Source organism: Neomonachus schauinslandi, chromosome 1 (assembly GCF_002201575.2).
Source record: "Neomonachus schauinslandi chromosome 1, ASM220157v2, whole genome shotgun sequence".
Taxonomy (NCBI): domain Eukaryota; kingdom Metazoa; phylum Chordata; class Mammalia; order Carnivora; family Phocidae; genus Neomonachus; species Neomonachus schauinslandi.
The window spans coordinates 53,880,093-53,899,080 of NC_058403.1; the positions used below are offsets into that span (position 1 = coordinate 53,880,093).

Genomic DNA, 18,988 nt, shown 5'->3' on the forward strand with positions numbered 1-18,988 from the left:
ACCACAAAAAAATAAATAAATAAATAAAGGGGTTGCTTATTGTCTTACTGGTAAACTATCTAGTTAGAGTCCCATTCAAACTAACCTTATTTTAAAATGCCTTGCAGATATAATGGAGGACTGCTAGAATTTCATAAAAGCTTACAAGAAATAGGAGATACAAATGATCATTGGTTTGACATAGATCCTACAGAAGATGAAGATTTACCTACAACTTTTAAAGTAAGAAATTGTTTAAGAACATTTCATCTGTGACTAATCAGAATCCTTTTTGATGAAGTGTGGTCTGTTCTAACTTTGTCATATTCTATAGCAAGCACATTCTTTTGTTGGAAATTAGCTTTTTATATAAGAAACAACACTGATTCCATTACCTAGTGCAGAATGTAAGATTCAGCACGGAGAGAAGTGAGGTGGCTGGGTTAGCAAATAACAAGATTTGTTAATATATACAAACAAGATTAAAAGCTATACTAGTCCAGTACTTCACATGGCTAGAGCTAAATGTAATAGTTAATTCTTTTTACTAATTATATTTACCATTATTTTGTTGTTGATTTAAATTTAAAAAGTACTAAGATAACTTGAAAACCTTATTTCAGAAAACTTGAAAGATATAAAAGTGCTCAAAGATAAAATCATCCATATTTCTTCAAATGGAGAAACTATTAGTATTTTCATTTATGTCTTTCCAGACACACATGTATAAACACTTGTACCTTTTATTTTTAGTAAATTGGAATGATGTTATGCACATTGATGTGTAGTTTAGAAATACATACTGTGAATTTCCCAGTAGTTAGATTATTGTACAGTATGATTTTTTTTCATGGTCCATCATGTAACTGTGCTTTAATTTGTGTAACCAGTTTCCTGCTATTGAACATTTAGTTTATCCTAAACATTCCAGTTTTTCACTATTATGTAAAGTGATCTTTGTGCATTTCCCACATAATTCCAATAGGACAAATTTCTAAAGGTGGAATTGTGAATCAAGTCTTTACACATTTGTAAAGTTGTTGATATATATCTTCATATTTCTTTTCAAAGTTTGTACCAGTTTGTGTTCTTTTTTTCTTTTTTTTTAGAGGGAGAAAGAGGGCACACATGCGTGTGCACGTATGACCTGGGGGAGGGGCAAAGGGAGAGGGAGAGAATCTCAAGCAGACTTTGCACTGAGCAAGGAGTCCCACATGGGGCTCGGGGCTTGATCTCATGACCCTGAGATCATGACTAGACCCGAAATCAAGAGTCAGATGCTTAACCGACTGAGCCAACCAGGAACCCCACCAGTTTGTATTCTTAAGATGAAGTATGAGAGTTTCCATTTCCTCACACCTTCTTGGTATTCTTAATTTTGCGGTAATTTTTATCCATCTTTTAAGCCATATTAAAGTAACTTTTTAATTAGTTTAGTATGAAAATAGCTAAAGTAGGTTTCTCTTAGTGTTTGAATGATCTCTTTCCAGACTTTTACTTTAAACCTTTCTAGATCCTTATATATTGGCTGAGTTGAAAGCCAAATCCATTCCTCAAAGCAGATGTTTTGAAAAAATACAAAATTCAGTTTTCTTGGAAGCTATAGCAACTCAAATTGTATAAACCTAAAAATATAGCTTCAAAATATATGGGACAAAAACTGGTAACACTAGAAGGAGAGATAGAAAACTCTTCAATCACAGAGTACTATTTTAACATAGCTCTCTCAGTAATCAGTAGAATAAGCAAACACTTTTTGGCATTTGTCAGGAAAATCACATGACTTTAAACCTAGACTTAATAATGATTTTATATATTATTTTTAACATTAAACTTTTGTGCTTGCCTAAAGCAGTCCCTACTTGGTCTTAGTTTTCTCTTTTTCCTCCTCCTTTTAAAATATTTTTCTTTATTATCCAAACATTTTTAGTGAATTTTTGTTTCCAGCAAAATAATAGTTTGTTAAATAATATTAAAGTTTGTTAAATAATATTAAAAGACTTAACATTAACAATCTGTGGTCCATCATCTCTGATTGTAGTTCTTAACTAGAGACACCTTCTTCCAGCTCTCTAGGCATATTTCTTTGATATATCTGTATCTTTTGAAAAGATGTGTACTGCTTTTTATAATATTTCTCCATTTTAGATATTATCTTTTGACTTCCCACTGTGGCAGATGAGGAGGGTTTATTAGCTCTCTTATACATCCCCTTTATACATACGCTTCTCTTTCCCCATCCTACCAATAGTTATACATTTTTATTAAATTTGCTTTAGGGTTTTCTTTTATTCCTTGGATTAACCTTCACTTCTACGTAGAATCCTCTGTTTCTTAGATCTCAAGTTTTTCTATTTTTAGGTTTACTCCTTGTTCTGGTGTTACAACTCATTCAGCAGCTTCTTAGAGAAGGGTATGACTGGGAGGTAAATTTTTTGAGACCTTTCAAGTCTTCAAAATAATTTATTTTTTGCACACTTTATTTATGTCTTGCCTGGGCATAGAATTGTAGGTTGTAAATTATTTTCCTTCATGTTTTCAGAGTGTTTCTGTTATCTCCTTGCTTCCAGTATTACTTTTGAGAAATCTGATGTTCTGATTCTCAATCTTTTGCTTATAACCTGTTTTATTTTTTTTTTTTCTTTCTGGGAGTTTTTAGGATATTCTGTGTTCCCTAGTGTTCTGAGCTGTTTTGAAAATGTTCTGGGACATTCAAAAAATTTATTAGATGATTTTTTCATTTTATTTATGAAATGTTTGTTATTCAGATACTTGATATCTTTGACTAAATCTATCATTTTCTTGTTTTTTCCCCTATTTATTACATTTTATCTTTTTGTTTTATTTTCTAGGAGATTTTTCTCAACTGTAACTTTCTGTGTAGGCCTGATAATCAACCAGTGCACACTAGTGCTATCATATTAGTTGTTATAATGTTAAAATATTTATGTACTATTTCAAAAACAGTTGCTGCCATGGGTTTCTTGGGCACCCAGCCACCATTCCAGCTGCTTTGGACTTTCCACTAGCCCTCCCTCCCTGTACTTCTTTAAAATACAATAAAGGTTTAATGTCTGGTAGGGCAGAGTGCTTCAGTGACCCTGTTGTGGCTGTAGGCCAGCATGTTCTTAATCTGTTATGATTGGTGCCTAGCACCCCACCAAAAGTTTTGCTTCCCAGACATTGTGATTAGTTTTTTTAGGGCATTTAGAGGGCTGGCCTGTACCCCTTTATCCTAGGTGAGTTCTACCAAAGGCCTATCTTCATTTGCTCCTATCTTCATATATCCCCTTAGATAAACTCATCCTGTGGGGGGATATAGCAGGGTAGTGTCCTTTCATATGGTTATTTTTAACATTACCCTTGTTCCTATCCTTTTATTGAATTTTTAATTTTAATGATTATTTTAGCTGTTATCTACCAAGAGTTTTTGTTTTTTTGAATTTTTCTTTTTTTTTTTTTTTTAAATGATAGTAGTCTGTTTTTGTTTCATGAATGCATAATATATCAGAGGTAAATGTCAGCCAGATCCTGGAAGGCCTTATATAAGCCAAGTATGGGGTTCAGGCCCTTTCTTGAAGTTAATATGAAACCCCTGAAGACTTTTAAACACTGGAATGATATAATCAAATTATAATAAAATGAGAAATAGGGAACAGATACACACTCATATACCTGTATATACCTATCTATATGTATAGATGCACATATGCATGTGTGCCTCTTTGGGAGGTGATATTTAAGTGGGAACCAGAAGGTTGAGAATAGAACTAGCTCTGTAAAGACTGGGGGAAGAGTATTCTAGGTAAATGGAAAAGAGTGTGGGAAAGCCCTTAGGCCTTGACACACAAGTTTGAAGAACTGAAAAAATAAAACCATATGAATTTTATAATGAGCAAGGCTAGAGATGAATTCAAAGAGATGGCTAGATATACTGAATTTAGATTCTGCAAGTTCTGCAGAACCTTGCAGTCCGTCCATGGTAAGGGTTAAGACTTTATTTTAGGTACTGTGGGAAGCCATTGAAGGGTTTTAAGCAAGGAACTAACATTTTTTGCTTCTGTATAGAGAATACCTTGGAGCAGAGTAGGTGGGGAAGGGGGGCACCAGTTAGACAGCTATTACAGCTAATAATCTAGGTAAAACAGAGTGTTAGCAATGGAGATAGAAATGGAAGAATTTGCAATGTATTTTGGGAAAAGACACAACAATTACTTGATGATGTATTGCGTGCAAAGGGTGTTGGAATCCCTTATGCCATAGATGACTTTAAGATTTCTGGCTTGAAGCTGAATAGATAGTGGTAGATGATATTGGTGTAAGTCCCATGGACCTGCTAAGTTTACTGCTTTCTCCTTAACATCCATAACATCCCTTAACTTCCATAACAACCTGGCTTATAACAGGCACTCAGTAAATATGTTGAATGAATGAATGCCAAAAACTAGAGGCAAGAGATAAGGAGTAAAGAACAAGGAACAAAAGAATTTAAAAAGGAAAAAAAAAAACTAATAGTTACAAATTATAGTTAGTGTTCTAAAGAAGACAAGGGGCAGGGTAGAGAAAATGGAGAACACAGATAAATATACTCATATAGCTGCATATAGGCTTATGTATATATGTGGCATATATTTGGTGGGTGTGTCAGTAGATCAATATTGAACTATTAAGTTTGAGATCTGTGAAACTGCAGTAGTTATATACATTCTGTGAGCCTATTTCTTTTTTCTGCATTTCCACTGGCTATTGGCTATGCTGACAGAATATACTACCTTCATATGACAGGTCCTTAAATGCCTTTCTCTCTTATCTTGATATTTAAAACATTTTAGTTGACTTGGTCAAAACATCTTTATTCTTCAGTATCAGCTATCAATTTAAAATTCTGAATGCCATCAAAGGAATGTTATGAATGGTGACTAGATTTATCAAACAGTCTATAGGAGCTTATTTGTCATGTTGTATATTCTCAGTATATTAGAAATACTATTTGAAATCTTGTAATACTCTCTTTCTAAGGGATAAGTTTTAAGGACCTGGTCTAAGGACCTGCTTAACATAGAGTTCATAATGTGTTTCACCTACATTTAATCAGCATTTGAAAATAGGAAATTGCATTCCAAGTTATAACTCTGAACATTGGAAGCATATTTCTGTATGCTCCGTCTATCCATAATGGCAGTGAGTGGCATATTGCACCACTCCAGGAATCCCACTGCCAATATGGTGTTTTGGGGACCAGTTCTAGCAGATCCTCCTGGGCTCCCGTGATGTGTGTGTGTGTGTGTATGATAGTTTTTAATAGGAACATGCCAGGTGTTATGCTATGAGTTGGGATGGTGAAGAGAGGTACAGCTTCAGACATAGACTTTTTTCCTTTCTCCATGTTTATGTTCAGTAATAAACCCAGTATTTCTAATTTAGGGCCGTCCCATATATTGTTTACTTTGAATGAGGAAAATATGTTCTATTACTGTTTTTTTATTTTAAAAAACATACAATGCCTTCAAAAAGGGAGATAATAAAATGGACATATTATTTAAGGTAAAATATTGGAAGTGTTGCCGTCTTGTTACTAATAATTCATGAGATTTTTTTAATTTTTAAAATCTAGGATCTTCTTAATGATTTTATCAAGACAACAGAAAATAATATAATGAAGCAGACTATTTGCAGTTATCTAGATTGTGAACGATCTTGTGAAGCTGACATTTTAAAGAACACCAATTACAAGGTAATATAAATTTAAGTATTTTTGAAAATGAAATTATAAAATTAAACTTAGATAAAAATTACTGTCATCATGCATCAAAATATTGTTTAAAAAGAGTACTTAGGGGTGCCTGGGTGGTTCAGTCGGTTAAGCGGCTGCCTTTGGCTCAGGTCATGATCCCAGGGTCCTGGGATAGAGCCCCGCATTGGGCTCCCTGCTCAGCGGGAAGCCTGCTTCTCCCTCTCCCTCTGCCTGCTGCTTCCCCTGCTTGTGCTCGCTCTCTCTCTCTCTCTGTCAAATAAATAAATAAATAAATCTTTAAATAAAATAAAAAGAGTTCTTAGTTTAATTATAGTAGTAATGCAGTTAAGAAGTTGAATATCTCGGGGTGCCTGCATGGCTCAGTTGGCTAAGCATCCAATTCTTGATTTCAGCTCAGGTCATCATGGAAAAGGCGCAACAATTACTTGATGATGTATTGCATGCAAAGGGTGATGGAATCCATTATGCAATAGATGACTTTAAGATTTCTGGCTTGAAGCCTAATAGATAGTGGCGGGGAGTCTGCTGGAGATTCTCTCTCTGCCTTTCTGTCCCTCTGCCCCTCCCCCTGCTTGAGTGTGAACCTGTACTCTCTCCACCTCTGTCTCAAATAAATAAATCTTTTAAAAAAAACTGAGTATCTCAAAGAACTTAGATTCATAGTGAGCAGGAATTACATATATCCTGTGAGTCAATAAAAAATGAATTGATTTTGCTAGGGATTTTGTAATATTCACATGTCTCTGTAGTTATAGTTAATGTCCCTGCAATCATAACAGTAAAAATTATGTAAAATATTCTTTATAGTTTGAAATGTTATAGGTTGAGAATATTAGCATTTTACTAAGGAGAAAGGTTGTTACTCTTCAAGAATTCTGTTACTAAGTAAGTGATCGTTATCTGTTGAATGGGTCTTGGGCAAGCAAAATGAAACGAGCCTGGATTTGAAGAAATTCAGCAAAGTACATCAAATCTAGTTGTCTCTGGCTATATCAGAATAAGGCTGTGTGAAATCACAAGATAGGATGAGATGTGACCATCAGTGTCAATTTGACACCACTTCTTTCATATAATGGAAATCCAGTTGCAAGGCATGATGTATACATTGAGTGGTGGGGGGAAAAATCCAAAATGTATTCATTAGAGTAACACAGGTATTGGGAAGTGAGCCTGGTGAAGTGGGGTGCTTAGGGTGGGGGCAAGTTGGGTCTGGTTTAGGTGACATGGTGGTATGGTCCTAAGGTTTCCCAGGAAGGCTTCTAGGGTTCCAGTCACATGGACAGCATGTAGCAGCAGCAGGTCCTGGCCACAAAGTTTAGATCTTTGTCTTCCAAGTAGTTTACCTATTTAAAGGAAGCAGGACTGTAGTTCCCAGGGAGTACATACTGGGAAGGACTAGAAATTTATACCTTGGGATAATACAGTAGCTGTTATTAATATTGCAAATCAGGTCTAATGATTGTTAACAGAGATGCCAGGGAAAAATGGTATGGAATTGGAGCTGGGGAAAAGAGAAATGTAAAAATGGAGGTGAAGAGGGGTAGATAACATATTCCTCTAAAAAGGTCATTCACCAAATTTCTGATATTTTGTTGTATCAGAACAACAGTATATGTGTCAGTATATGGAAAATATTACATTGGCTTATTCCCATCACTGCCTTTTCTTTTTGTCCTAATGCTTCTGTCTTTAGTGATGTAAAAAATGGACCTATGAAAAATGACTTATAAAGTTCTTTTACTAATGATCTGTTGATAAATTTTGAATGCCATGTAAAACTCACCTAGTTACAGCATAATTTTGAAAGTCACTTAAGGTGTTCATGTCTAAATAAGTGAATGAATGAATGAATGAATGAGACTTACAGTAGTATTTTCTATACCTACATGAATTATTATTTCCATATCAACAGCTTACTTTTGTCTTTTCCAGGGATTTTTTCAATTAATGTGCAGTAAAAGCTGCTGTGTTTATTTCCATAAAATTTGTTGGAAAAAGTTCAAGAATTTAAAATATCCAGGTGAAAACGATCAGGTATTTGTTTTTCCTTCAAAACTTTACAGCATTTCTTCCTTTATCCATCCCATTTCTTCCTGTTCACATCCTCTGCTTTTTTTCTCACTCTATTTTTCTTTCCCTAATGTCTCTGATGCTCTTCTCCTCATTATTTGTTCATCATCACCATTTATTAAACACATCTTTGCAGGGGATACTCTGCTAGTTGCTTTGGTTAGTAATTTCTGTCAATTTGTTCCCTTCCTTTTAGAAGTTTATGCTCTTAAAAATAGAAATATTGTGGGATGCCTGAGTGGCTGAGTGAGTTAAGTGGCTGTCTTTGGCTCAGGTCATGATCCTAGGGTCTTGGAATTGAGTCCCACATCGGACTCCTTGCTTGGCAGGGAGCCTGCTTCTCCCTCTGCCTGACACTCCCCCTGTTTGTGCTCACACACTCTGATTAAAAAAAAAAGAAAAATTAAAAAAAATAGAAACGTGTGTATTCACATAAAAGACATAGAATCAAAGAATATAATTGCTAAACAAAAAAATGGAAAGGACATATACAATTTTAGGATAGTTTCTTTTTTAAGGGATAGAGAAAAATAATAAAGTTTATAGTCTTCAATCATATTTGTAATTATTTATATTTACCTAAAGTAATATAACTAAATTAAATTCTTATGAAAGTAGAAATCCAAAGCCCAATTCTATATTGATTACTCTTTAGTGAGCTAATGGCCATAAGTTGGGTTTATACTGTTTGGTTCTAGAGTGCTTATATTGTGCAGACAACAGAAAACCTTTATAAAGCAATTGTGGCATAGTAGAAAGAGCACTGTATATAGAGTTGGGTGATCTGGGTTCAAGTCCAGATTGAGCCACTTACTTTTTTTTTTTTTTTTTTTTACATTAGGCTGGTGATTTAATCATTCAGAGACTGAGTTTTCTAAACCATAAAGTGAGAATAGTACTACCTACTTCTTAAGATTGTGAGGATTACTAGATAAAACGTGAACTTGCATTGTACACTAAAAATCATTGTGTGAAGTGTTGTTAATTCATTTTTTTAAGCAACATATGAATACTTTTCACTTTCTTTGATTGTTAGGGCAATCAATATAGCTCAACCTCAGAAAAAGAAGTACAAGAAAACTAAATAACTTAACCAGGGGAAATAGCAAGTTCAGAACCAGAGAAAGGAGTCAACATTTTTATTCTTTTCCCTGGAATCCTCCCTGAATATCCTGGTGGATATTCAGTATTCCTTTTTACACTTGCTTAATCAGTACATTTCACTTGAAGTTGCTTTCCCTAGGGGCAGTGAATACATTTTAGGCTGTTTTTTGGTACTTGAAGACTTTGAAATAGAAATGATGAGACAGAAAAGTGTGATCATGCATTTTAAATAGGAAATCCATTGATACATGAAATGGACTATCTTTAAACAGCTAACTCTCAAATGTTTATCCACATCTTTTGTTTTACCATCTAGCAACATCTGCTTTTAACTTTAATCAGATTTGCACATTAGTGATTTTTTTTCTATTTCTATTTTTATATTTTTTCTATTAGTATTTTTTTTTATGATTTTTTTTATTATGTTAGTTACCATACAGTACATCATTAGTTTTTGATGTAGTGTTCCATGATTCATTGTTTGCCTATAGCACTCCATGCTCCATGCAATACGTGCCCTCCTTAATACCCATCACTGGGCTCACCCATCCCCCCACCCCCTCCCTTCTAAAACCCTCAGTTTGATTCCCAGAGTCCATAGTCTCTCATGGTTCCTCTCACCCTGATTCCCCCGCCCCTTCATTTTTCCCTTCCTTCTCCTAATGTCCTACATGCTATTCCTTATATTCCACAAATAAGTGAAACCATATGATAATTGTCTTTCTCTGTTTGACTTATTTCACTTAGCATAATCTCCAGTTCCATCCATGTTGATGCAAATGTTGGTTGTTTTTTCTGTTGATAATTTTAGACCTTTAGTGGGAAAAAATGTTTGAAGGAAGGATGTACAGGTGACATGGTAAGGATGCTACAATGTGATGTACCTGGAATTGTTAAAATTTTGGTGAGTATCTTTTTCTTATTTTTTTGTTTGCTTTCACTGGAATGGTATTTTTTACTTCAAACAGATTTGAGAATCATAATAATGGTATTCTAGTCATATTTTTTCTCTTTGATGATGACTAAGCTCTCTGACCTTCCTATTGCTTTGATTTCTCCAAAGTACTATTTATGTGGTCCTTAGGAATTAAAAAAAAAAAAAAATTAAAAATAAAGACACGGGGGAGGGAGGGAGAGAGACAAAGCTGGCAATGGCTGTACCAATGAGGAAAGTCTGTCATAAACTGACAATGATAATCTAATTCTGTGCCATCCAAGGTTAAAAATAATTTTAGACTTTCTGAACTTCTTTTAGTCTGTGAGCATCTTCCCATGAATATATCTGTAGAACATATTGTACCTGTTACATACTCAAATGGTATCCACTTAATTTTTTTTATTTAATGAAATAACTTGTTGAATTTTCAGTATATAAGTAAATAGACCAAAATTAGAAATATGTATTATTTCTTTCTTTACATATATATATTTTTGTATTTCAGATTCAGCATTTAAATCCTATACTGATATATAATAGGATTGCTTTTTCAGATCAACTCTAGTTTGTTGTTTGATTAGGATTGCTTATGGCTCACCTTGTTACTTCTGTTTTACTTGTTTTAAAACCTCTATAGCTTCATTCTCACTGTCTTTTTTCAAATATTAAGGCTAAGAAGTAACACTAAAGAATCTTGAAAATTGAACTACTTTAGGGCTATTTTTTTTCCATCACTTGCAGTTTGAAGTTGTGAGAAAGGATGAATATATAACCATTGAAAATTTAGGAGCAAGGTAAGCTTGAAATAAAATATTCATTTTCCTGAGCATGTATATATTTTTTACTTGCTGCTTTTTCTGTTTCTGTTCATTTGTTGGAGCTCCATTAAGTTTAAAGGTAGTATTAGCTGTATGAAAAAATTGTATTTGGTTGACATTTATTTCCCCCTCTCTCCCCACTTTGTAGACATTTAAATTCTAAAGTAAATAAGAGTAAATTAGGTGGATACTTTTCCCTTAAGTATGAAAATAATCCTTTCTTGAAAACAAAACATATTTTTCCTAAAGTTATTTAAATCAGGTTGTTATGATATAAAAACTTTCTCTTAGCTTTCAAAACTCATCCAGGCCTCCAAGCTTGTCTGACAATTAGAATTTTCTTATTTCTTGGATGAGAAAACTATATTGCAGAGGAAGATACAGTATAAGCTGGGAACTCAAAGAGGTATAGAGCATTATTGCTATTGAAATTAGAAATTTCAATATAAAATATTCTCCTAATTCTTTGATTCTGTAAATTTCTACCATTTTTCAGTCTACCAGGAATATGGCATTGATATCTAAGACATCAGTTTTCCTTCATGAGTTAATGAAAACCCAAGTCTTTACCTCTAGCACAGGTTCCACTCCTAAAATCTAGATCTATTATTGGTGTACTAAATAGCTCCACTTCTTTTTTCCAAAAATATCTGTAGTTCAGCATGCCCACAAATGGACTTGAAATCTTTCTTCCCAACACTGCTCTGTAATTTTTTAAAGTCCAGTCAATTCAGCTTCTTAAAAATGTTGTAAATGCCTCCTTACTTCTGTCCCTACATTTGCATTAAACTAAATGAAGTTATTATTTCTCACTTGGAATTCTGAAACCGCTTCTAAATGGCCTTTTTGTTCTTAGCCTTACCTTTCTTCACTTCTGTTGTTTACATAGCCATCAAGAACACTTCCCAAAAATGAAAATGGAACTATATCACTTCTCTGTTTAAAAATCTTTCAGAGGCTTCTCATTGCTTTTAATTTAGTTCAGACTTCTTAGGTTGGCTCTTTAGATGACTTTGTCCCTGCTGCACTCACTAGTGTCCTCTCTCGTCATTCTTTTCTTACTGTTTATGCACCAACTATACCAAGCTTCTTTTAATTCTTAGGTATGCCATCTATTGGACCTCCAGGCCTTGCTTGGATACTCTACTCCTTTGGCTTTGCCTGATTAAAATTTTTGGAAAGACTTACTTACTTAGGTTAGCTGTATCTATCACATGTTTCCTTTACTTCTTCTATCAAAAAATTTACTATTGATCCTGGAACAATATGGGGGTTAGGGGTGCTGACCCTCCCTGCCCCCCACAATCAAAAATTTGCATGTAATTTTTGACTCCCCCAAAACTTAACAGGCTACTAATAGCCTGTTGTTGACTGGAAGCCTTACTGATAGCATAAACAGCCAACTAATACATATTTTGTATATGTATTATATACTGTATTTTTTTTTTTAAAGATTTTTTATTTATTTATTTGAGAGAGAGAGAATGAGAGAGAGAGCATGAGAGGGAGGAGGGTCAGAGGGAGAAGCAGACCCCTCGCCGAGCAAGGAGCCCGATGCGGGACTCGATCCAGGGACTCCAGGATCATGACCTGAGCCGAAGGCAGTCACTTAACCAACTGAGCCACCCAGGCGCCCTATATACTGTATTGTTAAAAAAAAAACTAGAGAAAAGAAAATGTTATTAAGAAAATTGTAAGAAAGAGAAAATACATTTATACTGAATTTACCAAAAAAAAAAAAAATCCATGTAAAATTCAAACCATGTTCAATTCAAAGGTCAACTGTACTAAGTTTTATTATACTTTCTTGGCTATCTTCTCCATTTGACTGTATTCTCCTTGAAGGCAAGCACTTTATCTTGCTTACTAGTATATTCCTAGTGCATAGCATAATGCCATATGGGTGCCTGACATATAGCTGGTACCCAATGAATATATGACAGATGTAGAGGTTCTGAATTCCATTATTCTGCAATGGGTATGTTACTTTTATTTTGACAGTCAATTAACTTGGATATGAATTGTGAACTCTTTTTTTGGGGAGTGGTGGTTCCAGTCTCAGTTCGGATCTTTTGCCTTCACCTGAGCTGCTTTGAGTCTGTTCCATACATGTGTGGTTCGGCAGTCAGAGGTCTGGCTAGAAACAATTGGGGATCTCTTCTCTGACTCTTTCCCTTTTGGGGTTCCCCCGCTCTCTTCAGTAGCCATGGTTCCCAGGCTTCAATTTTCTGGTTCCTGCAGTCGAGGAGACTTTTGTTTTCCACCAGGCTATACCTAGCCCCAGGCTAAAAGCTCCAAGATAGGTGAACTTACCAACATTTCATCCAGCCCTCTCCTCCTCTCCCCTGAGCATGTACTCTCTCAGCAGAGTTGGTCTTTTCTTTCTACTCTCCAGTGCCTCAGGGAGCTGCGCCCAGGTTCTTTAGTTGTTTTCTGTGGGAGAATCCTCTCGTAACTGGATCTCAGTACCCAAACTGGAAGAGCTACTTCATGGGGTTTTATGAATGAATAACAGAATGGTCCTTTATTGTTATTAAAATATATATAAGGAAAAGCTCACAAAATACAAATGCAGAGTTTAACAGTTATCATAAAGCAAACACCTTTGTATCTCCACCCAAGTTTTTTTTTTTTAAGATTTTATTTATTTTATTGGACAGAGAGAGACACAGCGAGAGAGGGAATACAAGCAGGGGAGGGGGAATGGGAGAGGGAGAAGCAGGCTTCCCGCGGAGCAGGGAGCCCGATGCGGGGCTCTATCCCAGGACCCTGGGATGATGACCTGAGCCGAAGGTAGACGCTTAAGGACTGAGCCACCCAGGCGCCCCATATCCCTACCCAAGTTAATAGGATTTTGCCAGCACTCCAGAAGCACTCACTGTGCCTATCTCCCCAACTCCTCATCTTCTCCCTAGGTAACTGTTATCCCGACCATCACAGTCATCCTTTTCTTGCTCTTCTTTATAAAAGTGCCATTTATAAATGCATTTCTAAACACTGAAGTTCTTTTTATAGGTCAGGTTTTTCAAGCTACAGTTTATATACAGTAAAATTAACTCTTTAGAAGTAAACATTTAAATGAGTTTCTATGTATACAGTTGGGTAACCACTACCATGATAAAGATACAGAATACTTTTATCTTCCCAAAAGTTTCCCCCAAATCTCTTTTGTAGTCATTCCCCTCTCCCAACCTCTATACCTGGGTAACCACTTATATAATATCTTTTCTGATAGTATTGCTTTTTACTGTCCTTTAGTAGGAAAGTCTTTTGCATCTGAACTTTTTCACTTAGCATAATGCTTTTGAGATTCATCCATGTTATTGCATCTATCACTAGTTTATTTTTGTTTATTGCTGAGTAGTCTTCCATTGTATAGATGTACCACAACTTATTTATTCATTCAACAGTTGATGACATTTGAGTTGTTTCTGGTTTGGGCTATTATGAATAAAGCCGCTATAAATATTCACATATATACTCTTTGTATAGACATATGCTTTCATTTCTCTTGTGCAAATTCCTAGGAGCAAGAGTACTGAGTCATATGGTATATGTTTAAGGTTAAAGAAACTAACTTCCAAATGGTTTTCAAAGCAGCTGTACATTTTACCATTCTCACCAGCAATATTGGAGAGTTCTAGTTTCTCTGCAGGTGTGTAGTGGTGTATTATTGTGGTTTTAATTTGCATTTGCCTAATGACTAATGAAGTTGAATATCTTTTCATGTGTTTGCCACCCATATATCTTCTTTGATGAATTATCTATTCTAATTTTTTGCCCATTTTTTCCATTGGATTGTTTGTCTTATTTTGAGTTATAAGATTTCTTTGTATATTCCAAATAAAAGTTCTTTATCTAGTATGTATTTTAAAATTATTTTATCCTAGCCCATGGAATGTCTTTATTTTCTTATCTTTCAAAAAGCACAAATTAATAATTTCAGTGAAGTCTTATGTTTCTTTTATGCTTAATGTTTTTTGTGTTTTTAAGAAAAATTTTTCCACCCCCAAATCAAAAGATTTTCTCCTATATTTTTTCTAACAGTTTAAAAAGTTTTAGGTTTTACATTTAGATTTATAATCCATTTTCAAGTTAATTTTTGCATATGGTGTGACAGTAAGGGTCAAGGTTCATTCTGTCGCATCTATATACATATATGTAATCTATAGATTATATATATTGTCCTTCTGAACTCATTTTTGTGCTCCATTCATTTATCTGTCCATTTACCAATACCACACTATCTTCATTACTATGGCTTTGTATTATGAAATTAGGTGGTGTGAGTTCAACTTTGTTCTTATTTCTCAAAACTATTTTTTTCCGTTCTAGATCCTTTGCTGTTTTATAATAAATCTAAGAAATACCTTATAAAATTTTTCAAACTTTTTGCTGGGATTTTGATTGGGATTATGTTCACTCTGTAGATCAATTTAGGAATGATTTGCTCTTAACAATATTGAGGCTTCCCATCCATGAACATGGACTATAATTTCATTTAATTATATCTTCTTTGATGTTGCACAGGAATGTTGTATAGTTTTCTGTGTACAGTATCGTAAATATTTTGTCAGATTGTCCCTATTTGTTTTTTTATGCTGTTGCAAATGATATTTTAAAAATTTTAATTTCTAGTTATTATATAGAATTGTATATACTGAACATGTATTCTGTGACTTGGTATTTAATCATTCCAATAGCATTTTGTAGATTCTTTGAGGTTTTCTACAGATGATCATATCATCTGTGGCTGAAGACAACTTTATTTCTTTTTTCCAATTTATATACTTTGTGTTTATTTTTCTTACTGCACTGGTTAGGTCCTCTGGTACAATGTTAAACACAAGTGGTGAGAGTAGACATCATTGCCTTTTCTAGATCTTAGAGAGAAGACCACTTTTTTCCATTTAGTATGTTGTTAGCTGTAGATTATAGTTGAGCTTTTTTTAGGATGAAGAAATTCTTTTCCTGCTTTTCTGAAAATTTTGATCATGAATGGGTATTGAATTAATGCTTCTCTGCATGCGTTGAGATGATCATATGGTTTTCTTCTTATTCTTTAATTTGTTAATATGCTGAATTACATTCACTTATTTTGAAATGCTGTTATCAGACCAGATTGGGCACCAACCTTACTTTCCTGGGATAAATAACAGTTGGTCATGATCTATTTATTTTTTCCATATTGTTGCTGGTTTTTTTCCCCTATAATAAGTCTTAAAAACAAAAAAACTTAAGATTTATTTATTAGAGTGTGCATGAGCCCGGGGTGGGGGGGAGAGGGAGGGTTGGGTGGAGAGGCAGTGGGAGAGGGAGAGAATCTCAAGCCGACTCCCTGCTGAGTACGGAGCCCAAACAGGACTTGATCCCAGGACCCTGAGATAATGACCTGAGACGAAATCAAGAGTTGGACATTTAACCGACTGAATCACCCAGGTGCCGCTTTCCTAGCTTTTTAAAGATATAACATTATATAAGTTTAAGGTATACAAAGTGATGATTTGATACACGTATATGTATTGTGAAATGATTACCACAGTAAGGTTAGTTAACTGTGTGAGGTGATGGATGTGTTAACATTTTTCATGTGTGTTTGTGATGAGAACTTTTAAGATCGACTTTCTGGGGCGCCTGGGTAGCTCCAGTCAGTTGAGCGTCAGACTCCTGGTTTCGGCTGGGGTTGTGATCTCAGGGTCATGAGACCAAGGCCCATGTCGGGCTCTGTGCATAGCATGGAATCTGCTGGAGATTCTCTCTCTCTGCCTCTCCCTCTGCTTCTCCCCCTGCTCACATGCATGCTCTCTCTCTCTGTCTCCCTAGAATAAATCAATAAGATCTTAAAAAAAAAAAAAAATCTTTCTTAGCAACTTTCGAGTATACAAACAGTATTGTTAACTATAGTCACTGTGCTGTACACTGGAATTGGATCCCCAGTTTGTACCCTTTGACCCCCTTACTCATTTTCCCCATACCCTCATCCCTGGCAACCACTATTTCACTTCCTGTTTTTGTGAATTTGGGGGGTTTTAGCTCCCACATATATGTGATATCCTATAGTATTTGGCTTTCTCTATCTGGCTTATTTCACTTAGCATAATGCTCTCCAGATTCATCCATGTGGTCACTAATGGCTGGATTTCCTTCTTTTTTATAGCTGAATAGTATTCCTGTGTGTGTGTGTGTGTGTGTGTAAATCATATTTTGTTTATCCATTCATCCATGTTAGACATTTATAGTTTTCATGTCTTGGCTATTGTAAATAATACTGCAGTGAACATGGGGATATGGGTATCTCTTCAAGCTAGAGATTTCATTTCCTTTGGATATATAATATATACCCAAAAGTGGGATTGCTGGATCAATTCTGTTTTTAATTTTTTGAGGACCCTCCATACTGTTTCCCCTAGTGGCTGTATCAGTTTACATTCCCACCAAAGGGGTTCCTGTTTCTCCCTATCCTGGCCAACACTCATTATCTTTTGTGTTTGTGATAATAGCTGATCTTAACAGGTGTGAGGTGATATCTCATTGTAGTTTTGATTTGTATTTTCTGGATGATTAGTGATGTTGAGCATCTTTTCATGTACCTGTTAGTCATTTTTATCTTCTTTGGATTAATATATGCATGGTATATCTGTTTGCATTTATTTACCTCAACCTGTATATGTCTGTATTTAAAGAGAGTTTTTATAGACAGCATAGGTCTTGCTTCTTTATATCCAACTTGACAATGTCTCTTGTTAAATTGGAATGTGTAGTCCATATAAATTTGCTGTAGTTATTGATACTTATGTTTTTTATGCTTACCTATATATTATTTGTGTGATGCATTCTTACAGTTTTTCCATTCATTGCTATAATTTTATTGTAAGGCTGTACTACTTTAATTACACTGGTAGATATATGGGTTATTTCTGAATTCTGGCTGTAACAAACAGTGCTATGATGAACATGGCTGGACATGTCTCCAGATGTATATGTGCAGAAAGTTTTCCAGAATTTATACCTAGGAGTAGAACTGGTAGGCCATTTGTCCATATCTTCCAACTTTACTAGATTTTGCTGAACTGTTTCCCACAGTGGTTTTGCCAATTTACACTCCCACCACCAAAATCCCTATTGCTCAATATCTTCACCAGTACTTCATACTGTTAAGAGTTAAAAATGTTTCCAGTGTAGTGGTTGGTTGGCAGTGTTACGGTGCTGGAGATAAAACAGTTAACAACAAGCATCACTAAAATCTCTGTCCTCATTAAACAAACATTCTGTGGTGGTATTGTCCCATTTTTGTTTGTTTTCTGTGGGAGATTTCATCTCAGTGCCAAGTCTCAAGTTTTTCATCTGTTTTATGGCAACATTTACTTAGTGTTTCGTCTATTTAATAAATTTTGCTACTTTTAACCTAATTTTTTCCTAGTTATTTGTATTGCTGTTATGCTCGTTTCTTTGTTGCTCCTTTTTTTGTTGTTTTTTTCTTTTTTAAATCACTAGTCATTGAATGAGTTGAATTTCCTTGGAATAGTGATTGGTAGAAAGATCTTATGTTGGAGGGGGGTCTGGAAGAAGTTACGGATTTGCTGGGTTTTTTTACAATGTTTCTGCTGCCATATAGCCTTTTTACGAATAAGCTAGTCCCATGATTTTTTTTTTTTCTTGATATAAATCTAGCAGATCTGTTTGTCTCATAATTCCAATGAAAATGACAGTGTGGGGTTGTCATTGTTGGTGGGTTTTGTTTGTTCATTCCTTTTTCTTCTTTGTTTTTAAGTTTTTCCAGGAGAAGAAAGTGCTCACTTACTTAGCCATGCTGATGCCAGAAATCTTGATTGACTTTGGTATTAACTGTAACTTAATTTTTTTCTACTTGCAGTTATAAAAAGTTAATGTCTCTGAAAATCACTGATACTGATATAAGACCGAAGATCAGTTTAAAATTTAGTACAAAAGGTACTGTTTTATTCTTCTATGCCTCCTCTTAAAAACTGTATTAAAAGTTTTGACTTGCTCTGTACAGTATCATGCCATTAACAACCATGTGTTTAGTTTATCATTCACTGGGCTTGGGTTTACACTAAGTAAGCATCACTTGGCATAGGCTGGAATTCATGGACAGAAATCAGCAGGTAAATGGGTCTTATATTACCTTGGCATCCTGTAGAGAAGTCTGCTAGGTCTGGTGTATACAGCTGTGACTACACACTGAGATTGGACTCCGGCAGGTGTTCCCTACCAATGCCTCCTCTCCTGTTGCATTCCCTGTTAATAGAGCTAAATGGAAGGCATGAAGATTTTGGGCTTAAGGCCATGTAGTCTAAACTTAGG

General features: G+C 35.0%; 1 protein-coding gene across 1 annotated transcript in view; it reads left to right on the top strand.

The window, feature by feature from the left end:
- The window catches only part of DZIP3 (DAZ interacting zinc finger protein 3), a 95,297-nt gene that overhangs the window by 33,466 nt on the left and 42,843 nt on the right, over positions 1 to 18,988 (top strand). Inside the window, exons 8-13 of the mRNA XM_044919686.1 lie at positions 108 to 222; positions 5,594 to 5,713; positions 7,667 to 7,768; positions 9,720 to 9,812; positions 10,587 to 10,639; positions 18,537 to 18,613. Coding sequence (XP_044775621.1) covers positions 108 to 222; positions 5,594 to 5,713; positions 7,667 to 7,768; positions 9,720 to 9,812; positions 10,587 to 10,639; positions 18,537 to 18,613 — 560 coding nt within the window. The remainder of the gene's footprint in view (positions 1 to 107; positions 223 to 5,593; positions 5,714 to 7,666; positions 7,769 to 9,719; positions 9,813 to 10,586; positions 10,640 to 18,536; positions 18,614 to 18,988) is intronic.